The sequence below is a fragment of the Rissa tridactyla genome, chromosome 7, assembly GCF_028500815.1.
Source record: "Rissa tridactyla isolate bRisTri1 chromosome 7, bRisTri1.patW.cur.20221130, whole genome shotgun sequence".
NCBI classification, from domain to species: Eukaryota; Metazoa; Chordata; class Aves; order Charadriiformes; family Laridae; genus Rissa; species Rissa tridactyla.
This window is the reverse complement of record NC_071472.1, coordinates 56,659,612-56,683,605: the sequence shown is the minus strand read 5'-3', so window position 1 is coordinate 56,683,605 and position 23,994 is coordinate 56,659,612. Positions and strand designations below refer to the sequence as shown.

Sequence of the window (23,994 nt, the reverse complement as noted above, 5' to 3'; positions counted from 1 at the left end):
ATGTTTATTGGTCTCTTGGCCTTGAAGAAAACACTGTTGTAGGTATGGCTGTTTGAATAGATGACTTCCTGAAAGCAAATGACTGCATTCTGAAATTAGCACAGGCCTCTGCAGCCACAGACTGAATTGTTGCTGTGATGCACAGCCATCTGAATTCAAGATCTTGGGTTTTAAGAACTGTAGAGATTTGAGTCACAAAGCATTACAAGCATTAGCAGAAAGGAGAGTCAGATTGGGGCTGTTACTTCAGATGTTCCTTGGAAGCTTCTTTTTGATACTTATTTAATATGACAGAGAAGTCTGTATTATGTTCTGCCTTTAGCTTTTGTGAAGATCTGGTATCTCATTATCTGAGGTGTCTTTACCTGAATCTGAGGGCTGGAAGCAGTGGGGTGAGGGGAGGCTTGAGTTTTTATTTCTAAACACCTGAGAATTGAGTAGGGCTTGAAGAACAGCGGGGTCAGGAGATGAATTTTTCTTCCTCAGGACAAGGAAGGAAGTGAGGACTCCTCAGATGAAGATGACTCTGAGGAAGAGAATGACAGTGGAGACGAAGAAAAGAATGAAGAAGTTGATGATGATTTTCGTAGTCAGCTGATGAATGTTCTCCAAGCAGGGAATGCATTGGTACGTTTTCACTGCCTACCTTGATACAGATACCAGGAGGTTTGGGGTAGTGAAAGATTATCTAATACCCATGGGTCTGAGCCCATGCAGTGATAACCCTGGCAGTCATCTTTGTAGGGCATTTGAAGCAGGAGGTCAGGATCTTCAAGCTGTGGGAATAAATCCCTTATTCTTTTATTTATTGTTAATGTGTCTTGAGTGCTTTAGCTTGTCCAGTCTAGCCTGATACAGCTTGTATTCCTGCCTGTAATAAATGAGATTGATGTGAACTAAAGCACTAAGATACTGTTTTGTGGTGCCTGTATTTGCTGGCCTGTGTGGAGGAGTGTGATCTCTGTAGGCCACTCTGGAGATTTACCATAGCAGCGTTGGAGTGTGGCTTAATGATTCTTGTAAAGGCTACAGACATAGCAACGTATTTACCTTTCTACTGAAGGAGCAGCAGCCCAGAGGGAGTGGGTGTCAAAACCTCTGCCTCTTCCCTCTCCTGATCCTCTATCTCTACGTGTTAGTAATGTGCAGCCAGGATTACCTGATAGGAAATAAGAGCTAGATTTCTCATGGGTCTGAGCAGCTGTTTTCCCTCCCCATGTTCTTATTCTGGATCTAGAGGTTGCCACATCCCTACTGTGAGTCTGGTCTTGGCTGTGTTTTTCTTCCCAACTGTCTCTTTGAAGTACATGAGATGACATGTTGTTTTTGCATTCTAAAAACAAAAGGGAGGAGATGAGAGTGATGAAGAGCTGGATGATGAGGCTATGATGGCTCTTGACAAGAACATCTCAGCCCTTTTTGCAGAACAGCAGAAACGAATCCAGGCAAAGAAGGATGAGAAAGACAGGATACGGAAGGAGGCGATCCTGCGGAGGGATTTCAAGATTAAGGTGGGAGATAAGCATTTGGTGTGAAGACCTCTGGCTTACTAGCATGTTAGTTGTAGCCTACTGCATGCCATGAGCTACTTAACACTGAAGAGCTTGGACATTCGTGTATGTCACAAGCTCCTGGAAGTTGAGTCTGGATTATTCTGGTTTTGTACAGTACCTGGCACAGTGAAGTGGTGGTCAGTGCCCAGGGCCTCACAGGCCTACTTCAAAACAAAAAGCAGGACTGTGCTTTCAAAAAGTGAACCGTGGTTTCCATTTACTGATCTGAAATGCTTCAATTTATGAGATCCTTACCCACACCTACCCAAAGGTAGGTGCCTGTCAGTTTTTGTAAACTGAACAAGCTTGATATGCATAAAATCCCGCTGGTAATTTTGCAGTGTAAGCTTTTTTTGGGCTTGTTATGCTAGTAAAATTAGGAGGGTTATGATTAACACCCTGTCCTGGTTTGAGGTAGAACAGAACCGATTTTCTTTTCAGTAATTTTACTTTTCAGTAAAACTGTGACACACCCCCTAGTTATTTGTGACTGTAATACTCACTTCAGGCCACCTGGTGTCAGCGTGGACTGTCCAGGATATTCGGGCATCCAGGGACAGCGCCAGCCACTCACGTATAGAAATTGGTGTCAGATTAGCCAAGGTGAACGCTGAGCGGTGTAGTGAGCCATTGGCTTTACCGCATTGGCATTCTGATGCTGTGCTCTAAGAGGCTGATTTTATGCTGATGCACTGTCTGGAAGTCAAGAGGGGCTTACAGGGGCGAGGGCACATCTCTGGTGCTAACAGAGATCTCTGCCGAGGTGTAGTAACTGCAGGTCTGGCCAGGTAGAGTGATTCTCATAACTGCTGTTTCTACATAGCGTCACTGCACAAAATAGGCTGAAGTCAATAGAAAGCCTTTAATCTTCAGTTTCAAATTTTTAATTTTCTGTTTCTCATGCCCTAGCAGTACAAATGATAGCAGGAGGTGTACAGATCTCAGCTGTAAATAGTTTTCTCCAGCCCTCTCCAGCTGCTCTGTAGCACACTCCAGTCTGAAGGAGCTGCTCTGGGTAGGTCCATCATGTTTCCCTGTCTGCATTAGTTCTCACGTCAGTACTTCGGTTTGCAGGTGCTGGATCTGATTGAAGCGTTCCTGAGTAAGCAAACAGAGAACCCCTTGGTGTTTGACATCATTGAGCCCCTGCTTCACGTCATTGAACAATGCATGATCTCAGACTCTGGCAAGCAGGAGGTTGACTTCCTCCGGAAAACAGCCAATATCTTCAGGTAAGTGTCCTTAGTCCTCCAGATAATAGGCAACGGCTTTTGACAGACATTAGCAGTGCTGGTTGAATCACAGAAGTTGGTCTTTCTAAGATTGAAGACAATTGCTATGCTTATAGATTGTGTGGAATTAGATTACCAGTACCACACACAAACAGAACGCTTAGTCATAAGCTGCAGAAAAAAAATTGGATCTGGGTTTTCTAGTCTAAGGAACTTCAAGTGACAAACCGATTTGCAGGTGAAAACCTTAAGAACAAACTTTGGTATTGCAGGCATGGTGCCATGTAACTGAACATCTCCACAGGCCTCTGACGTCCGAGTCAGGGCATGCAACAGCTCCTTGGGTTTACAGAGTTGCTGCTGTGGCTGGAATGAAACTCCCAACAAGTTATTATTGGGACAGGCAGAGTGCAAATTTTCTCTGTTCATGGCCAGAAGTGAGGCATGATACAAGCTAGACACAGACATAATGCATGATGTGTGACATGATGTGTCTTCTGTACACCACTCACTGATGTCCTTAGCACTGCTCTCTACATGCTGTTGAGAAACAGTCTGTAGAAAAAGGGTTTAAGGCAGCTAGTTCCCATTGTGGGAGCTCTTGAGGAAAGTTGGCTGATGCATAAATAGGTGCTTGAGGGCAAAAAGTAGTAAGTTTCCGCACCCTTCTTGCCACAGTAATGACTGCCTCTTTTGCTGCCCACAGCCAGCACCGTTTTTGTTTATGCGTCGCCCTGAGCCCAGTGATAAGGGTTCATAGCCATCTGTTTCCCAGAGCTCTTTCTGTAGGTAATGGCTTTGTTTTCAATGCTCTTTCAGGAACTCATTGTGCAGAGCTAAGCAGTACTGCAAGAGAGTGGGTGCCCTGCGAGAAGATTTGCATGCTTTTGTGGAGAGGCTTGTGAATAAGGCCTGCAAGCACACTGACTGTTCAGTGGCTCTCTATTATTTCAGGTGAGTGTTAAAAATGAGCGTATCTACTTGGTGCTGTGGGCTGGTCTGTAAGCAAGCATAACATTGCATGTTAAAACAGCTCAGAGAAGCAAGAGATTCGATGAAGGCTAGGTGCCAGCATCTGTGTCTTACATGAGGACTACTCAGTCATCCTGGCAGTCTGAAGCATTTTCAAACAGATGTCCATTTTTTGCTGATTATCATCTATGGGCTCTGTGATACAGAAACGGTCTGGTACAGCTTTGCTGATAGTGATAGGAAGCGCTTCCCTGTGGCTTCATTGGGGAGTAATGAATTGTGTGTGATTCAGTGTGGGATTGAGTGTAACTTACAATCGCTCTGCAATGATTGTTTGGTAAATACAGTGGTTTACTGTCCTCATGATAGCACAATGAAGACAATAATGATTGAGTCGTGACTGCACGTACCGGTATTCATATCTTTGCTGCTGAATACAGGTGAATTAAGATAAGCCATAAGTGTATTTGTTAGGAAACATAAGCAATCGTGCTGTTTCCTGGTGTAAATGGGAGTGCCCCTTGGGCTTGCAGGCAGTTTCAGGAGGACTTTCATACTCTGTCTGGGATTTCTGAACACAACTGAGTATGCAGTGGGTACCATGTTGCATCGTCAACGCAGTGCCATTGGGCAGTGCTGGCTCTGCAGCACACGTGGCTGTGCAGGAACAGTGGTACTTCCTGGCAACACGGGGCTGACTGTGTGTGCTGCATGGCTCCCTCACAGCTTCCTGGCAATGCCAGTCCTGAGTGGAGCCATGCCCAGTTAATACAACATTTCTCAAAAGCAGCAGACTGTCTGTGTGCTCTCTCAGTTGATATGTCCGAGTTCTTCAGGCACACAGCAGCCTGAGCTGAGGGCTGCCCTGCAGCACTGTCTGAGCTGTGCAGGCTTGGAAATCCTGGGCAAATGGCAGAAGTCCTCAAGCAGTGCTAGGCAAAAGCATGAGCTTGAGGAAACCAGGCTGATAGTGGGGATGTCTGACTGCAGTGATAGATAATGAAATGATGCAACCTCCTAGGATGTATTTGTCTTTAGATCTGGCAAGAGTGGGTTAGACTGAGAGAAGGGGGCCTCTCAGTCTCTAACCCCCCTTGGTACAGAATAAGCTGCTTGCATCCCTTGGCCTCTGCCCTCAGGTGGCTTTGGAGTGGCACTGTGACACTGTGGTAACTGCTATGTTCACCCCTTTTCCTTTTGTTTTTTAGTGCCTCATTATACCTGCTCAGAGTGTTGAGAGGAAACACACCTGATAAGTCATCAACTCCTCCTACCCCTCTGCCAGAGAAACAGAGCAGCACCATCCCTCAGGCTTCTCAGGTAAGACAGCAGGCTTCTCTTGAGGCAGTCTTTTTTGTCAGTAAAGTTGCATTACCCCATTTCTCTGAGCGGGCCTTTCTTATTCAGTCTCACTGTTCGTGCTTCCTCCAGATACCTGTCTACATGATTTCTTTTCCATAAAGCTGCCACATTCCCCATTTCCTGGCCCTCACCCTCCTGCCTTTGCAGTGCCTGCTTGCCCATAGCCACCAGGGGCTGCTGATGTACAGTGGATCCAGGTTAATTGCTGAAGAAGCCTGATGTATGTTTATGCTGCTCTTCTGGCTGATTTGCTATTTTTTTCCATTAACTTCTTGGCAGTCACTTTGAGTTTTTTTCCAGGAAGGTGCTGAGGAGCAGGGAGGCACAGGACGGTGGTGGATGAGAGTGAACTCCTATGTCGGGCTTGGGCTGAGTTATCTCGGGGTGAAGAGAGTGTGGAGCAGCCCTGATTTCAGTGGTAGTTGTTTGCAGGGGAGTCTTCATCTGGTTGTGCTATGGGTGTCTATTACTTGGGGAGCCTTACTGTCTGGTCCCCTTTCACCTGCTGTCTCTGCTGAATTTCACAGGTGTCTGAACTTGGTGACCCTATATATTAGGCGTCCCAGTCCAGTCTACTTCACTAGAGACCTAGCAAGTAGTGTTTCACTAGCTAGCCTGATACTTGGCTCTGAACCTCTCAAATTGTGTGCAGGAATTAGTGCCTTAATCCTTTTGATGTTTTGTGGGGGAGGACAATAAACAGGATTGCCTCGTGACAAGGGAGGGCTTGGAAGTTACAAACACTGAGATGTTAGTGGCTGAAAAGGTAGCCAATGTTTCTCAGGCTTAGTGAGAGACTGAGAGTGCTAATCCAAGCAGCTCTTGTTCTATGCTGGGCCTTTCTGGAAAGAAAAACAAAGTGGGAGATCTGTGGGGAATATAAACATCATACTTGACGTTGAGGCTAGAGTGAGACACGCTTCATGGCATCCTGGTGCAGATTCACAGGAAAGGCTACTATTCCTGTGGGAACAGAGCTGTGGTCTTGACCAGCTAAGGACACAGCCAGCAGCTGAAGTGAGTTGCTGGTTTGAGGGAAGTGACGCAGTTCAGTTTGTGGGATGCTGCTGATGCTGACGCTGTGTTAAGGCTGGGAAGGTTTTGCAGTGGGGAACCGGAGGCAAAGGTGTGGTGTGTTTCCAGTGAGTAGTGCCTTGTGAACATAATCTGGAGCTTTTCAGTAAGTGGGAAATGCTCTATGATGCAGTGGCCAAATTTATGAAAAAGTCTGTTACTATAAAAGAAATTTTTTACACTAAACATCTGCATGGGAGGAGGAATAATTTTTTTTCCCTGCAGATGTGTATGTCAAATAAGTGCTAAGTATAGACACTTTAGTAAGGAACTGAGGTCTTATCTTTCAAGGTCCATCTCCCCTGTTCCACTCTAGCCTGCGTTCAGCTGTAGTGGCGCTGGGAGTTTGACGTGAGAATGGGACACCACATTAACATGGCTTTAACTTGCTATGGGGCCATGGAAAAATTGCTTAGGCAGAGGTCAGCAAAAGGCCCATCTGCTATTGTGAAGATCACAGCTTTGACCCCCTGGGCCTTAATTTTTCTTTCTTCCTAGAGAGCTGTGCTTCCCTGGCAATATGAGAAGAGTCAGGAATGTGGGGATGCGTTGCTCCACGCTTAGCTCTTCATTTGCCCCTGTGTTGTTACTTTAGATCCATATGGCCTGTGCAGGTCTCAGCAGGTTACTGCATGTCTGGGTTTCTTGTTCCCCACCAGAGGGGGATATTAGAGCATTTACACAGTTCTGGGATTGCTGGATCCCTGATCAGAGCTAGGGCTTGTCTGCTGAGTACCTGGACATAGCTGCTAAGTGTATGTAGATCTAGTTATCTACATACGCTAATATTTACAGATTCAGATAGCTCTACAGCTGAGAACACTGTGTGCACGGCACAGCTGCTGCAGGATGGTCTGAGTGCTCTGTGAACCTAATGTGTGTTAGACATGCCCACCACAAACCTGGAAGCACGGTCCTCACACGACAGACAGTGTATGCAGTCTTACTAGAAAGCTGTGCTACCCTTCACTAACATGGTCATATGGCTATTGGTATTTGGGACAACATGTTTGAGGCCCACTCTGTTGTTTCTTCGTGGTTCCATGTTGTATCTTGTAGGTCTGTATCATACAAACTACTCAAAAATATCTAGTTGTTGGAAAAATCTGTGTGCATTGGTAGAAATTAATTACTTGTGATCCACCCTTGTGTTTCACTGGAAACTTTTTTGCTCTGCTTTTTCCCTATAGCTTTTCAGCACAGGTTGTTTGGATATGGAGAGGGTGGCTGTAATATATCGGGAAGCACTGACACAATTGTTAACTAAAAGGAAGACTGCCCTTACAAGCTCCATGTTCCATGATTTCTTCAGACGCTTCCCGGTAAGTGTTGCTGGTTGTGTGGTATGTTGTCTTCTGGTTGCTCCAAAGTACGGTTTTAATTCTGGGGAAAGTAGGGTGAGAAACTTCTCCACTTCACTGCAGGCTTTTAACACTGCTGTAAGGTTTCCTAGGATCTTCACCTGCTCAGACTCTTACAGCGTGTGTTTTGATAGCAATGCTGCAGAAGGCTGGGATCTCATTTCTGGTTTGGATTGGGATACTGCATGGAGAACATAGATGAACAGAAGGCTGCTCTTCAAAGCATAGCCTAAGAGGCTCTAATTTTTTACCAGTCTTCAAGACAACGTGGATGAGCCAGGTTTGCACAAACGTAGAAGGGGCTGGCTTGTTTAGACAGCTGACGTAGCTCCTGTCCAGCTTTGCTCTGACTGCACGCTCAGTTTATCAATTTTGTTCCAAAACGACTGCAGAGCCTTGGAGTCTAATTGGAATCTAATCTGCAAGCTGGATGTTCGGACAGTGTCAGTGTCTGAAATGTTTGAGGTATTTCCTGCAAACTTGACCTATGCCTGGAGCTGGTCTCCACTATGAGGACCGACAGTTTTTAAGAAACAGGCCTTGGGTCTGAATGTCGTACAGTTCTTCAGGGATTTTTTAGGTCAGAGTGAGCTAGAGATAGTTGCCAGAAGCCCTTTCTCAAGAGCTTCAACCTGACAGGAGGGTGGGAGGAGACATAGGCTTGTGCAACGGGGGGAAGATGCTTTCAGACTCTGAGGGAATCCATGCAGAGTGAATTCTTTTGCATACCAGGTTTCCTAGGACACCAGCCCATGCTGCCACCCACATAAGCTAGTGAAATAGGGGGAAGAGAAGGGCTGTGTGCTGCCCACATGGACAGCAAGCTTAAGGTCTCATCTGCATTCTTCTAGAGCCTGTGGATTCTATGTGACTGTTCCTTGCAGAAATGCCTTTTAAAATCTTTAAACTCATGCCTTTTATAAAAGAAAGGCAATGATATACACAGATGCTGGTCTATTTAAAGCCGGGCTTTTCCCACTAGCTAGAGCTGTCTGTTCTTTTAGTAGTCTTGCCCCAAAAAAGAAGCCATTTCAAGTGGTGTGGTTCGAATAACCATTTGCACAGTATGTCAGTGAACTGTGCAGCAAACTGCTGTCCATGCTTTGTCAGGGCCAGACCTTCCAGTGCCTGGTAGACAGCGTTAGAGGTATGCCAGTAAGATATTTGCAGCCCAGATGCTTTCTCATTTCTTGTGTCTGGATTCCTTTTACCCCTCAGTTTGGAAATATTTTGCCTATAAACATAGAAATTGGTGGATTGAGCTAGAACAGAGGTTCATCAAACTTTGCTGACAAGTACCCCTCCTCTAGAAAAGTTGTTCTGATGAAGGGGAGAACTTTAAGGTAACCTGTCTCCAGGGAGGCTTTCCTCCTGACACAGTTGATTCTGGCCCCTTTAGCATGTGGGTTCACATCTTTCTCCAGGCTCTGACATTCTCCAGTCTAACTCAGCATGTTCTCCTTTGCCTCTGGGACTGTTCCTCTGCGCAAAGTGAACTAACTGCCTACCTAAAGTATCAGACAGATGCAAACTTAAATCAAGTCTTTGCCTGATTTTTCCAATTTAAGAATTTTGCTTCTGATTTCCTTGTGATCAAGATTTCACTCAGGGCTGGTGTGAGCAAAGCTGTTAATTTTCAAGTAAGCTGTTGCTGATCTCTGGGTACTTTTCTGTCTTGTGGCATTTTCTTCTCAAGAAGCTGTGTGAAATATAGACTGTTTTGCTTGAAAAAGAAACCTGTCTGTCAGCAAACCACTAATAAGAGACTGCTTCTTTCTTTGTTACAGATCATGTGTAAGCCATTAGCAGGTACTCTTGTCAAGTATATCACAGCGGGAGTCAGGCACTATCACCAGGTAAGAAGGAAAGCAAACAAACAAAGCTGTATTAAATAGTCAATTGGAGAAGTCACTTAATCATGGCGGCTCAAATGATGCTTATTGCTGTCTTTAGGGCTGTCCAATTTTGAGAAGTGGGCTTCGTGGGGGGTAGAGCTTTTGCAAATAGTCTCTTGCTCCTTCAGGTATGTGACTGAAGTTGTGAAAGTAGCTTATATATTCACAGTCATGGGAGTTCTTTGGTAGCACCTCCTTTAAAAACTGCTTACGGCTTTCAGGGTTGAGGCCTGATTGTTGTAGGGGTTGCCTTCAGTCACTTATTTCTTGATTATGTTCTTATTGGTAAGATGTTCCTCTGTATTAATGCAGCGTGTTGTGACCCTTGCCTTCTAATGCTAACTCAAGGTTAGCTTCTTGAGTCTGTTCCACGCCTTGCCAGCTGTCCTGCATTTTCTAGGCCATGTGCTTCTGTGTTTAGTTTAAAACCACCTGTGCTATTGATCTGATTTTTGATGGTTGATTGCATGTGCCTGACTAACACAAAATTAGTGGAGCCTTATCAATAAAACATTGCAGGGTGAGTGCACAGCTCACTGTTGCATGAGCAGGGAATGAGGCCTGTCTGGATTTCGCTGCAGCATGCGCTACAGTGGGGCTGCCTTCCACACAGTTAATAATCAAAACCCCTTTAGGCCAGGAGCACTGTGTCTCAAACTTTCCCAGCCCCTAGCTGTATCATGCATCTGTCCCCTGCAGAAGTGCATCCTAGATTGACCTTTCTGTTTCATAAATAGCTGTTTTATTGTTTCTGATCATTGGAGGGAATGTGAAGGGCTAAGTATGCATTTACAGTAAGGCTGCTTTACACTGTCAGTGTAAACTGCATTTCAGGCTCCTTTACCCAACAGGAATGGCTCTGATTTAAAGAAGAACAAAAAAAGAGAGTGAATTAAGCTGTTAGTAATTTCAGTGGATAGAAATAAGGATGTTCTACACAAATAACAAACAAATTAATTGTAAGGCACATACTTGATCATATCCTCAAGAGACCAGAACAGCATCCCAAGCAGACAGCTTCATTTCTGTGGGTATCTTTGCTTCCCCACAGGGAATAGCATTGTCCTTCTTTCAGGGCTTCCACAGTTATCTGCTCAAGCTTTGTTTCCAGAGCCTGTTTCATGGGGTTGGAAGGGACCTCTGGAGATCATCTAGTTTATCTGTGGGTGGGAGGAGTAGGGGAGGATGTGCAGTGCACTGTGTGTGGGAGACTGGTTAGAGAACGTGGATGTACTACTGTTTAAACAAAGGCAACGTGGAGAGTAAGCTGTGTAAAGCCTGTGGAGTTTGGAGTTGCAGCTTTATGGTTTTTTGCACACTGCTTCCTTTTCAGGAATTCTGGCTTCCCCTCGTCAAATGTACAATTTGACATGTTTTCAGTTAAATTTTCTCACTGATTCTCAATGCAAGTCTGCTTTGGTGGTATCCTGGGGAGTAGGGGGCAAGCTGGGGTGTGTGTGGCAAAGTGATGTGGTGGGTAAAGCAGGGGGATAACTTCTCCGGAGTCTGCAGCTCCTGGCAGCCTCTGAAGGAGTGAGGTGAAGGGGCTCAGCTACCAAAAGGGCTGTCCTAACTCAGGGTCCTGAAGACACCAAAGGTCTCCTTATACTCCGACTTTGGCCAGCCCCGATGGTCAAGAGGTAAGTGGGGTAGTCTCCTGTTTTCAGGCCCTGAATGTTGGCTTTTAATCATTGAAGTAGCTTAGTCCCAGGGGCATGAGGCTTAATTCCCCTTCTAACACTCCTATTATTAATGCTCATTGTTCTGGCTCTGCCTGCTGCATCTGTATGTACAGCTAATCCCACTGTGATTCTGACTTCTTGGCTCCACAGATCCCTTTGGCAGCGAGTCCTCAGGGCCGTGCTGGGTGGGGAGAGCTGCGCTCTGCACGGGAAGGTGGAGGCTCACAGCTCTGGCCCAGCGGGGCTGCTGGCCACTGTCCCAGCTGGCCTGGGGGAGGCCCTTCCCAAGGGGGTAGGAGAAGTGGGTGCCCCTTCAGGTTGGGCTTTTAGGTAGTTTTGAACAAAAGGAAAAGTGGTTCATGAGGAGGGTGTAAGGGTGAAACACCCTGAATAGCTGGGTGTTCGTGAGGGGAGCATGGAGGTTGGGGGGGTCTGTTCCATCTCTCCTCTCAGCAAGACTGGTCCTGGGGTTTTTTAAGGCCTTTAAGGCAAGATCTTGCCACCGGCATAGGTGTCCATCTCTTGCTTCAGGGGTCTCTGCTCTTGCTGGTGCCTCTAGGGTGAAGTCAAACCTGATCAGTAAGTGATTGCCCCGGCCTAGCCTGGTTGAGGTGATGTGCAGCACGTTTCCCTGTGCGCTCAGTAAGCTACGCAGTGTACAGCGAGGCCTGGACCTCCCTGGACTCTTGTCAAAAAACAGCAAACCCGAACTGTATGTGAAATGCCTTATGTTACGGGCTGCTGCAGATCTGTCGAACTCAATTTGTGGGCAGCTGTAACTGAAAGAGGGTCCTTTGGAAATGCAGGAGCCGTTCAAATGCTGCTCAGCTGGCGTTGGAGAGCCAGACTGCTCCTCTCTAAGCCAACCCCAGCCATTTGTCCTTACCCTGGGGACCTTGCTGTCTGTCTGGTGCCCAGGTGTTCAAGCAGTTATGTCGCAAAACAGACATGAAGATGATTTGGCTGAAAACTTACCTTCCCCTTGCACACATACTTCTTCCACCCCCTTTTGCTGTGTTAAAATTAACTTTGGTCAATTCACTGATCTTGTTCAGGGCGCAGGGGTAGTCACTTCAGTTCAGGGTCAGAAGTATGACTGATACCAAGTCAGCCCTTTTCCTCTGACAACTGTTCCTACATGCCTAAAGCAGCAGTAAGGTTGTTCACCTCCATACTGAAGTAATTTGTGAGATAAAATGAACATCACTTTGGGGGGTGAGAGCTCTTAAGGCAGTTTTAAACCTGGCTTGCAGTGGTTGGGCTGGTAGGGTTTCCTAGCAGTAAGCTCAACCTGTATAACGAGTTTTAAACTGGAAAGGTGAATTTGCAGTGGAATTATTGAGACTGAACTTGAAACTGAAGCTTGCACATATGGCCAATTTCTGTTCCTCTGTTGTTACTCCTGGAGCGCGAGTGCCTGCAGGAGACAGTAATGCAGCAGTTTCCTTGGAAAAGGACAGAGCTGGAGAGATTGGTGTCATTTGTGAGTGGGGGAAGGACGGCCAAGGGATGCTTGACCAGGGAAGGGGGGGGTTGTCATCCCACCCTGAATTCACTTAGTACCTGTTTGAACTATACTATACATCTGAAAGATACAAGATAAAAGATCTGCGTGATAGTGGATCTGCAAAATCACCTTGTTTCAGGCAGTTCATGCATCTGAGCTGGATTTCTCACCTTTTGTGAGACCACACTGACTGCAGGACACTATGAATCATATTCTGCCAGTTCACATGCACTGTTCTGGCAGCTGGTGCTTTGAATGCTCTGTCGGCTGGCCTATTTTTCCAACTCCGCATTTCTTGAAGTGTGGAGCTAAAGAAGAAAGACTGCTGTCCCAAAGGTGCCTGCATGCAAGTTAAAATGCTTCAGGCTTTTAAAAAATGAAAACGCTAATGTTTGGCTGTCTTTCATTTATTGAACTGAGAAATCTGGTGGGTTTTGCTGTGGTTTGGTTTCTTCTTTTTTTTACTACAGTAGCAGTTGGGATCTTTTTCCTAAACTCTTGTTGATTCTTCCCTTCCCATATGGATAAGTTAAACCAACATATAACTTAAAGCTGTACTGTCTTCTCAGAATATGTCCTGCCTTATGCCTGTGATGTGTTCTTGCACTGTTGTCTACTGTAGAAAGAAGTGGATAGAAATTGTATGAAATTACTATATTGTAAGCAGCTACTATGAAGCTTTTCAAGGGGACCTTTAGTGTGTGAGAAGTGCTACAAGTTAAAGTAAAAAAGAAAGAAGGTGGTAAAGAATGAAATTTTTTAGGTTGTCTAATCCAGCTTGTTGGATGCAGTTTTGAGGACTGAGGTCCTAAAAATCAGTCACACTAACTATGACCTTGTACTTGCTGTAATGTCCGGCAGAAATGTCTTCAGTGGTAGGAAAATGGGACCAGTGCCCACATCACAGTCTTTTTGTACATACAGGCAGATTTGATAGCTTTCTCTTACCAAGAAAGTGCTTACACCTGAGTAAAGTGTAGCTAACATCCCGTACCTGCGTGCATACCTGCATACATACACGTGCTCTGAGCAGCTTAGGTACAAATAACAGCTAGGGATATAGTCTCCAATGATAAGACTGGTATGGGAAAATGACAAGTCATCAGAAATGGAGCTCGTGTTATACCTTTGAGTTGACCTATTGCTAATGAATTGCATTAAGCTTCTGGCACAGATGATCCTGCTGGCAGTGCAAAGCCTTGCAGTTAGCCAAGCAGAATGTGTGTGGTACTAACAGGTGGGGGAGACTTGTGCTGTTGTGTTGACTAAGGATGCTGCTGTCAGTCTGATGGCTTCCACAAGCACTAAACGCGTTCTCTCAAATTCTGTTTAGAAAAAAAAAGTGTGTGAGCTTGTTGGCTCTTCCTCCTTTTGTAAAGCAATTTGATCTTACTACTGCAGTTGTTCTCCAGGAGACCTTAACCTTCAAGTTACTTCCTCGTGCCTTGTTTCACTGGGTGCAGTGTTGCTTTTTCAATACACAGAAAAGGTTTGGTTTTTGGCTTGTGCTGATGGAGCGTAAACCAGAGGATCAAGATGTGTTTAATTTAATCATTGTTGCATGACTCAGCTACATACCAGAACCCTCCTGAGCCTTAGGTGAGGAATGTCTTCCTGGTTTATTTTTAGCAGCATCAGTATGATGAGCATGGCTACAATAACAACTAGTTCTGTAACTGTGTGCGGTCTTGGGCTGTCCCTCTGATGCTGTTACAGCACAAACCCCTTGGTGGTGCGTTGTTAATTGTGATGAGGTTCTTACTGCCCTGCCCCCCTGGCATTCTTGTACATGCTGGGGCTGCCAGAGAACTAAACGAGTCCATGAACCAATGCTTCTACCCTAGAAACTTCCTCTGTTAGTCTGAGAATCAAGTGAAGAAGGAAAATGCGTGGCTCGTTGCATTGCAGTACACAGGCTTACTGCTGATGCAGGCTTCTGCAAGCAAGTGTATACTCCAGGTGCCAGCTCTGAACTGGAAATAGGCTGAAGCACAGCCTCTCTGGAAGCGTGGACTGGAACAACCATGCTTTTCCCTGAGAAATCCTGCTTGTTGACCAGCAGTATCGGAACCGGTTTGGAAAGGAAGACTAGTAAATGAAACATCCCCTTATACCAGCAGTAAGGTGTTTCCCCATCTTGTTTGCACTGGCAGACACTTACACCACTTTAGTCTGTAACTTTGTCCCAGGGTTAGGCAAATGATTTGATACCCGTCCCTTGTTCTTTTCCCTTGGGAAAGGCACTAGGAGTGTACATTTCAACACAATTACTAAGAGTCTTTGCAATTATTTTGGCACTGTGGTCACACATCAGTTTGAATGCATTCCTGTCGTCTTATTTACATTTAAAGCTGTATTGATTGAGGATGTTGCAGTAGCTGGGAGCATAATGATGCTATATTTGTCCATCAAATGAGTTTATTTTCTATGATTTGGCTAGAACTCTGCAAACCTGAGCAGAGCTGTCACGGAACTAATAGAAGTCATTTTACTTAGTGTGGAGATGAGAATGGGCACTGAGACAGAGTTCAAAATGTCATTCTGTGTCATATAGATTCATTAATATTTCAAAATGTGTTTTTATAAAACGGTCTGTGGCAAGGAACCCTTTCAGATCTACCTAATAGAGAGTGCGTTTTAGGTAAGTTGCTAATTAATCTTGGTGCTTTGGCAGTTTCCCCAAAGGGATCAAACCTATATAGACAGAATTTTACAGAACTGAAGCAATTCTCTGCCAGAGCTGCCATCACCAGAAGAGTAAAATATGATCCCAGAGTCCTGCCAAAGAGGTCTTGGCTGGCTGACAGTTAGCCTTCTGAACGGTTTATGTCCTATGTAAATATCTAAGTTAAGAAGTAATTAAACTTTAATACAGCAAGAACACTAAAAGCGCTGCAAAGCATCAGAAGCCGTCACCCCTCAGTGTGTGTGTGTGGCAGTATTCCTCATGCTGTGATAGATGAATGGATCACTGCATTAATGCACCGTGCCTTGCCTGCATTCTCCCAGAGAGCTTCCAGCAGGTGGTATAGGAAGGCCTTGTTATGGAATATTTTGCATACGCTGTTACTAATAATGAAGGAAAATAAACGTCCCCAGATGAGTACCCTCACCAGTTCAGCTCTACCTCCTTTGCATCAGAACTGAGAACCGGGCTGCTGGTGCTAGCTAAGCAATAGGCCATGACTAAAAGGTACCATTCCTTCAAAGCATCCTCCATCCCCTCTCCAGAGGTAGGCCATGCTGCGCCTGTGTCCTCCGTAGAGGTTTCACTAGGGGGAGGGCTCGTCCCAGGGTCCGGTTGAGGTGAGCAGACCTTCAGAGGGTGAGTTACCCCCCCCGGCCAGTGACAGCTCCTTGTGGGATGTAGTGTTCCAGTGGCTGTTGCCTGCAGACTTTTCCTTTTTGTTTTCCTCTGTTCAGTACGCGCCCTCTCTTCAATGGAGAGAAATCATTTGCAGCTGGAAAATGTATGTCACACTGACATGCTTTGTTCCAGTCAGCGTCCTGCTCCTGTTCCTGTTTTTGTTTTGTGTAAGGAGATGGTCAAGGAGATCCTGTGTTTTGCAAGGTAAAACTGAACTATGGGTGGGCTCTTGCATATTTTTGAGCTATCTGAGCATGAGCCAGCAAAGCCCTGTGACACGCACTAACTCTAGGTATGTAAACCGTCCCTCGGAAGTCAAAGGGGAAACAGTTGAATGCTTAAGTGCTTTGCTGAGTCAGGGCCAGGGTGCTCTACATTTTTGTGTAGAGATTTTTCATTCCTAGACCTTTAGGATGGTTGTGGATGTGGATTATTGCATCCCAACCTTTCATTTTTGGGAGTGTTTCTTGCACTGGGAGAGCACATTGACAGCATCTATAAATAGTCTCTGATGTTCTTGGGAAAGGTGTCTGATGCCACAGTAAAACGTAGCGTGCTCTGATGAACTGCTTTATAAGCCATGTTTCTGTCCCCCTTTCCTCTCATTTGTGTGAGATGGTTGAAAATTTAAAAGGATGTTTAAATTTTTCAGGTCCTCCTGGCTGCGTTTAAGCTGGGTGCTTGAAATCCCGTGGCATGAGTTTTCACTTCTGTTTGTATTGAGAACTTTGTGTGCTCGTGGTGTATTTCAGTTGAACGTGGGACTCCTGTCACTGAATCTGCAGCGTCTCTTTGGAGCATCGTGCATGTTGTTAGCTGTTCATGTTTGTTTATTTTTTCAGTCATATTGGGTTCTTTCGTTGTAGTTCTTGGGGCCTTTTAATGGCCCCTGTGTCTTTTGCAAAAAGTGTCTAGCAGATAGATGCCTGCATTGCCCACATACAAATCCATAACGATATCAGGCATTAATTGACTGGCACAGAGAAACTGCCCTGTTAGCAGCCCCGGTCTTTATATTCCACCATACTCAGTGCGGCACAAACAGAACATGAAAAAGCTCCTGCCTGCCTCTTTATTCTGATTCTGGTGATACACACTGTTTATGCTGCTTGCTACTGTTCAGCTGATTGTGGTGGTGATCGTGTAGCAAATCCTCGGTAATGGAGGAAGCGTTCTGGTCTATTGCTGGGAAGAAATAAGAAAATTAAAAGGTCACATAGACTTTAGTTGTACTGTAGGCACAGCTGCTGGCAAGAGCTATACGCGATTGGGACTGAACAGTAGCATTAACAGCCCTGTGTATTGGATGGACTTGCTGAGTTTGATATATACCATACTGCAGTGATTTTCCAAGACTGAGTAATTTCCTAGCCTCCTAAATTAAACTTGCCATCTGATGCCTGGGGAGTTGATAGTTTTTAAAAAGAGAGTGAACCACCCAAGTGTGTTCTGCTCAGCCTGACAAACATAGCCTCTTCGACTATTTGTTGAGTAGATATTTGTGTAGATCAAATGGGAAAAGTTTGCTTGGAGGCGAGGTCATTGCCATGTGTTTAATAACAGCGTAACAAAAACAGGAGGTGAAGAAACGTCTGTGGTTGTGATGAAATTGGTGACTATCTCAGTCGTATGGGCTTGACTTATATTCATGCTACAAAACATAAAAATGTCAGGATAGAATCTTGTTGAAGTTTTGGGTAATGATTTCTGCTGTATTTACAGTGTTGTATTGGATCTTGGTTTGGAAATACCAGCAAGGGTGTTGGAAGTTGGCAAGTGAAGAAAGATTAGGGCTTCTGCAGCATAAAATGAAGTGCCAACGTGGGCTGTATTCACTGACAAGGGTGCTCTTAAGAGTTTGTGTAGAAAGTGGTAGGTCCCTTTTTGTTGTTATTTGTAGGTGGGGGAGGAATGGGCTTTGCCTGCTTCTGTTTCTGCTTTCCCGTGGCGTGTATTAAAATGCCACTCTGCAAAAGTTAAAGTACAAGAAGGAGTTCGGATTTCTCAGCAACCTCTAAGCCGAACAGGGTCTGAAGCCGTGTCTCTCTCCCCAAGAGCAATGTGCAGTCTGTCCTGTTGTGGTACTTCTCTCAGTGGATTTTGCAAAATGAGAAGATCTGCTGGTAAGCATCCGAATCAGTGAATCTACAAAGTTCAAGCTAGTACCATTTCCAACTTTTTTTTTTCTTTTTTGGCTTAGCAAAGCTGTTTATTTCAATGTTCCAAGCTAACAAGTTTACTGACGTGTGAGTACTTTTTGGTTTTTGTTTTGTTTTTATACTGCTTGAAAGCTAAACTTCAATAGTTGACGTTTGAGTGAATTGGAATTGTAATTTCTCATTATCTGCTGATGAATGTTCTCAAAAGATAAAAACCTTTGTCCTTGCAACATCAAGACCCGTCTAGTCAATCGGGAACAGCAGCTAAAAGGCACACAGTGCCTAGGCAACATGGTTTTGTGGTTGTTTTATTTTGAATGCGTGCTGCTCTTAAATCTCCTGAATTATTAAATTTGACTTTAGCAAAATCTCTTTAAATAGGCTGCATTATGCAGTAGCTGCCTTCTAAAATCTAAGGCCTAAGAAAATCCTATTGCATGTCTCTCCTGAATTGAGGAAGATTGCCTTTGTTGTGCAGAGGAGACATCTGGCTTGGGAAGTGTTGGAGGACCAGCCAGGTGAGGGAACTGGAGGGGACAGTTGTGGTTTTGGTCTTACCAAGGTGTGCAGGTAACTTGAGGTGTCAGTGGAGCTTCTTGATGTTTGATAATACAATGTATGTGTGCATAAAATACAAAAATGACAAAATTAAAGCTTTGGCAATAGGTTGTTCATCAGCAGAAAACCAGGGTCAAGAGACAGGATAGTGCCCCAGATGATTTCGCAAGAGCTTTCTTGGTGTTTGGTAACGTTTCTTTGAGCCTTAGCTACTGGGACGTTCTGTGAGAATCTTTGCTTTGATTTCTTAACAAAAGAGCATTTCTTGCTCTGGTGTTTAGAGTGAAGAGCTTGTGAAAGCAAAGTGGAAATGCTCCAAAATAAACAGGGCCGTATTAAGAAACCTAATTGTCTTAGATCTATTTATTTTGTTTTAAATTGTGACTTTGTTCTTAACTTGGGAGAGAAGTGTATTTGGGAGTGGAGAGGGAAATGGGCATATTTCCTGATTATTATTGTTGTTATTTTTATGGGGGAAAGGAGGGGCTTGGATGCATTGCAGAGTCTGTTGCTGTTCTTTTCTCCTCTGGTGTCAGTGTGCCCTGTGGTACCAATATTCACCACCAATGTGTCAGTCCTCTAATTGGGCATTACGGAAAGAGCAAAAAAACCATCAGTGCTCATGGGCACTAATCTGTGTTCTGCTACTGATTTATCTTGTGTTCTCGTGGCTCACTTAATTATGGCATCTTTTTAGTTTTGAAGAATTTAGGATAATAAGATATTGACTTTTTTTTTGGAGGGAAACATTAAGACTGATTGGCCTTTCTGATATGGTAAGTGGTTACCCCTGGGAGAAATGAATCTGTGTGTTCACCAAAGCAGCAGACCAATATATGGATTGTTCTGTATGGATTGCCGTGTCCGGAGGGTCTGCTTGTTGGCCTCTGGTGAAAGAAGAGCACAAGGTAAATAACGTCTTCCCCAGCCCTGAATGCTCACTAGCTCTGTCTTTGTTGTATGCAAATGAAACGTTCAACGCTAGTGTCTAATACCATCAGCCAGGCCTGGCCCAGGAGTCCAGTGTGTTATTTTATATGTTCATTGTTTCGACTGCCCAAATGACCTGCAGACCCTTCATCTCAGGCAGGAAGGCTGCCAGTGAAGCACAGTATTTACCATGCAGATACCCTCTGAAAAACTGCAGTGTCAGATCTTCTCCCTGTGTGCACTGGCTCATCTCTACTGCCTTTAAAATGTAGCAACATCTTATTTCTGTCACTAGTTCTTGTTAGATTATGGTGACCATAGGAGGGAGCTCTGATTTTTTTTTTTCCAATTTTATTTTTTTAAATTACTTTTTAATATTTTTCCCCCCCCTCCTTTCCAGCTGCCAACAGAAGAGTGCTGAAGGGAACAGCTGTACGTGTGCCCACTTGTGTTGGGCACAAACGTCATGTTGCAGTGAGTAGGCTCTCACAAATGGGTGCCTCTGGTTAGGCAAGTGTAAGAAGGGGCTTTTGCTCTGACAAGAACATCCTCGAGAGCACTGCTTGCAGAGGAATCAAGCATGGAAAAAATCCACTCCTCAGCAGCAGTGGAGAGAATGTGATTTGCAGAGTCCCTGATTAAACAAATTAAGTAATGATGTTTTAGGGCATGAGGAAACCTGTATGGAAGTGAATACTGTATATACGCCCTGGTCTGCAGGCAGGCTGCTCCAGTGTCTTGACTGCTAGTCCTGGGTTTTCTGCTGGCTCAAGTACCTTTAAAAAAATCATACTGGTGTGACTTTGTCAGTGAAGGCAATGACTATTTTCACCTGTAGGGCTAAGGCTGACATAACTTGTTTAGGTGCCGCTGCATTATATAAACCTGCTTTCCATGGGGCGTAGCTCATTCCACATTTTCAGCCAGATTGAGCGGTGGTGGTTTAAGTGTTTGTGTCTTGCAATAGCTGTTTTCATGTTGTGGAGAAGGAGGATGTGCCACCGTAGCTAATGTGATAAAACTTTCTGTAGTAGAGACGAGTACTCAGTAGCAGCAGAATGAAGTTAACAGCCCATCTGATCGATGCGACAGCTGCTGTTCAGAGCCTTGGGAACAGTAGTAGAATTGTATAGATTTCTTAACTTCTCATTGCTGCTGCTTAAAGCAGGACATCTGAGCCACGGGTGAAGAGGTTTATGAAGGATAATAAAAATAAAGAGGAGAGGGGAGTCAGCAGGAGGGGTAGAAAGATGGAGATTTCTTCACAGTCAGTTTTGTCTCAATTGCTGTCTTCCAGGGAGCTTTGCTCTTTTTCAGTGAGCAAGGTAGTAAAACCTCAAATCCAAAAACCTCAAATTGCAAGAACTGAGTGCAGCACCACATCCTGTGCATTTGGTTTTCCCCTACTTGCAGGCATTTTAGCAAGAGATTTCCACCATCCTTGAGTCTTTGGTGTTGAGCCTTTCTCATGGAGGTGAGACCCAATTCGCCTACTACCTGGCAGGCGATGAGCAGGTGATGGCTCTTCCATTTTTTCTATTGCCAAGATAGTGACTGGGAAGTTGGCCCGCACCAGGAATTACTGGGGTCATATGTTCCAGCAGCTTAAGAGGACACACGAACCCTTGTATTTGCAAACTGCTGTTTAGTTTGTTTAGAAACTAGCTAGAGAGAGGGATGTTGGCTGTTTCAGCGGTTTAAAAATAAAAGTTTTTAAAAATAAAAAACCGCACAAGCCCAACACAGTTCATTGATAACTTTTTGCACTAGAAGACCTAAACAGATCATCTACATGATGATGATCAAATGAGCAAAATGTGTCTCGTGTGACAGTTATTTTCAATGTGCTAATATGCAAGCTGTTGTGAGTTGCTTAAAGGTTCCTGGATGGAAAGCATCCTGCCGTGTCTGTGGAAATCTGCTTTTTTACTAGGAAGGAGGAACAGGTACAATCTACTTTGCATGAAACTGGGTTGCCGTGCAGGTTGGCTTATTCTAGAACACTGAAAATCTCAAGAGCTTGATGACCTAGGATGTTTGGTGGGAGTACACTGAGTAAGATAGCTTTTCTTGTCCAAGGTTGTAAAATGTGATTTAGGTGTCACTTAGATGCTTTACATCTTGTAATTAACTAGCCTTGCAAAATTTTTCTTATCCATTTGTTGCAGGAACTTCATTTAAGCTGTAAAATATCAATTTGTTTTGATCACTCTTTGGCAAGGAGAATTTTGTTCCTGGGCTCGTAAATCTCCTATTTGGTGTTTTTTTGGCAAGGCTGGGCTGAGGGAGGGCTAGGAGGAAACTCCGTTCTGGCCCAGAGCAGGGTGTTTGGTGCAGAGGGAGGGTGTGGGAGCAGGGGGTAGCAGCTGATGGATGGGGGGGGTTCTGCTCAGTGTCTACTTCTGCTGCATTATTGTGCCTTGTCTGTTCCTGAAGGCAGGAGGGCACATTTGCAGACTTGGAAACTGGCACCTGGTAGGACAACTTCTGTGCTGGCCAAATGGTACCCTGCTCTCAGGGTTCTCAGACAACAATATTGGACCTTGTTGAGGCTGGCTGAGGGAGCATCTTGAAGGAGCTGATTGATTAGTCTTGAAGACGCTAGATTCAGGAAATACTGAATTCAGCTCCTGAGATGCATGATCATGCAGAAGAGAGTTTTGTGATCTTTCCTGGGCCAGCATGAGCTCTCTCTGACTCTGCTTGCAGGCACCAGGAGTCTGTGTAGTGACAGATAACATGGCTTTCCTGCTGAGAGCCCAGCCGAGGCACCGCGCTGTAGCAGTGCTGTCTCACAGGCCTGTTTTGCCTGTGTCCCTGCAGACAGGAGCTCGGCACAGGAGGCTTTCTCATCCTGGCTGCTGCAGCGTGATGCATGGCAGGGCTTTGAGCTCCGCCAGGGCCTGGCAGCATCTCTGGGCTGAGCAGGACAGAGGAGGCAGCCAGGAGCAGGGTGCAGGAAAGGCGCTCCCTGGGTCCCTTCCTCAGAGGGGACAACAGGGGAAATTAGGGGTAAAAGTCGATGTCAAATTTAGGATGCTGCCTTGGAGCATTGGCAGCATGTTTTTAAACCAAGAAATAGTTATGGAGATAGATGCTCAGGTGTCCTGCGGTTCTGCATAACTGAACATGCCGGCTACGTTGTTCTAAGTGTCTCATTTATCCAGAAGGCGCTAGCACTTGCCACTCTGAAACCTTTTAGGTCGTGGCTGAATGAGAATCTTGGCTTCAGTACTTGTGTGCACCTTGTTTCAGCAGTGGTGAGGAAGTTAAAAATTAATTTTTGGTCTCAAAAATAGTTTTCTTAAGCCACAGACAGGGATTTGCCTTATCCTCCCTTCCCCTTGAATTTGAAACACGTATGGAACGTGTTTGTGTGCGTGCCATGTGTGAAATACTGGAGTTACAGCTTGAGGATTGAGGAAAATTGATTTGGCAAGTGTTTCTTAATCACCTCTGGTTTTCACTTTTTACATCTAACGCCTTCAAATGAGTTTTGTATGTTTTAAGTAAGTAATTGGCATTTGATGCTTGCTCAGTGAGGATACTTCTTAAGGATCTTGAAGGATAATTTTTTGTTTGTCCTTAACTTAGGAAAGAGTCTTTTTTTTTTTTTTTCTCTTGCCTCCCCCAGAGAGTTTTCAGCTTGGTCCTTTTGAGGTCAACAGGCTGTGTGAAACTCCAGACTTTTAAGTCAGTCACAAGTTTGAGTCCTCTATTAAGTGTTGTCATGACAGTTCCTAACCAAGAAGGCTGTCTTGCCCCCAGTGTTGGAGTGCTTGGTCTTTTATAATTCTGATAATAATGTGTCAAGGAACATTAGGAAACTTGCATGTATATAGCATACATTGAACTGCTGTTGCTTCTGTACTGCCTGCTGTGAACTTGCTGTACGGGACAGGGAGTGCCATTGTTGTGGGCCTTACTCTTCTTTCCCTTTCATAATTTTCCCTTTTGAAAAAGCTTCTAGGTTGTCCTAACTTGGACTCTGCCTGCCAAACCATATCAAACAAACCTGTAGCTTATAGGCTCAGAAATGCTCAAATGCACAGAACAAGTGTGTTAAGAGAAATGAAAAGCAAGGCCTGAAAGTCAAGACTGCTCTGTTGGAGCCTTTCTTTCCAACCCACACCCAATGTAAATGTAAAAATAGAGTAGTTCAGCTGTGGGAGCAGAAATGAGGATAGATTGGCATTTGCTTCATGGCTTTGCATGCTATTTCTTTTCTTTTTACAAAAGCTTTGACAGTAATTGGAAGAGATTTTGCTGTGGTGCTCTGGTTATCCTGCCCTATAGTAATAAATGGCAGGTAATTCTCCTATAACCAGTAGTCCTGTTAGCT

General features: G+C 44.8%; 1 protein-coding gene across 1 annotated transcript in view; it reads left to right on the top strand.

The window, feature by feature from the left end:
- Positions 1-23,994, top strand: part of MYBBP1A (MYB binding protein 1a) — a 62,023-nt gene that overhangs the window by 15,592 nt on the left and 22,437 nt on the right. Inside the window, exons 17-23 of the mRNA XM_054209612.1 lie at positions 487-627; positions 1,347-1,511; positions 2,628-2,785; positions 3,605-3,739; positions 4,966-5,077; positions 7,384-7,515; positions 9,342-9,410. Of these exons, the coding sequence (XP_054065587.1) occupies positions 487-627; positions 1,347-1,511; positions 2,628-2,785; positions 3,605-3,739; positions 4,966-5,077; positions 7,384-7,515; positions 9,342-9,410 (912 nt within the window). The remainder of the gene's footprint in view (positions 1-486; positions 628-1,346; positions 1,512-2,627; positions 2,786-3,604; positions 3,740-4,965; positions 5,078-7,383; positions 7,516-9,341; positions 9,411-23,994) is intronic.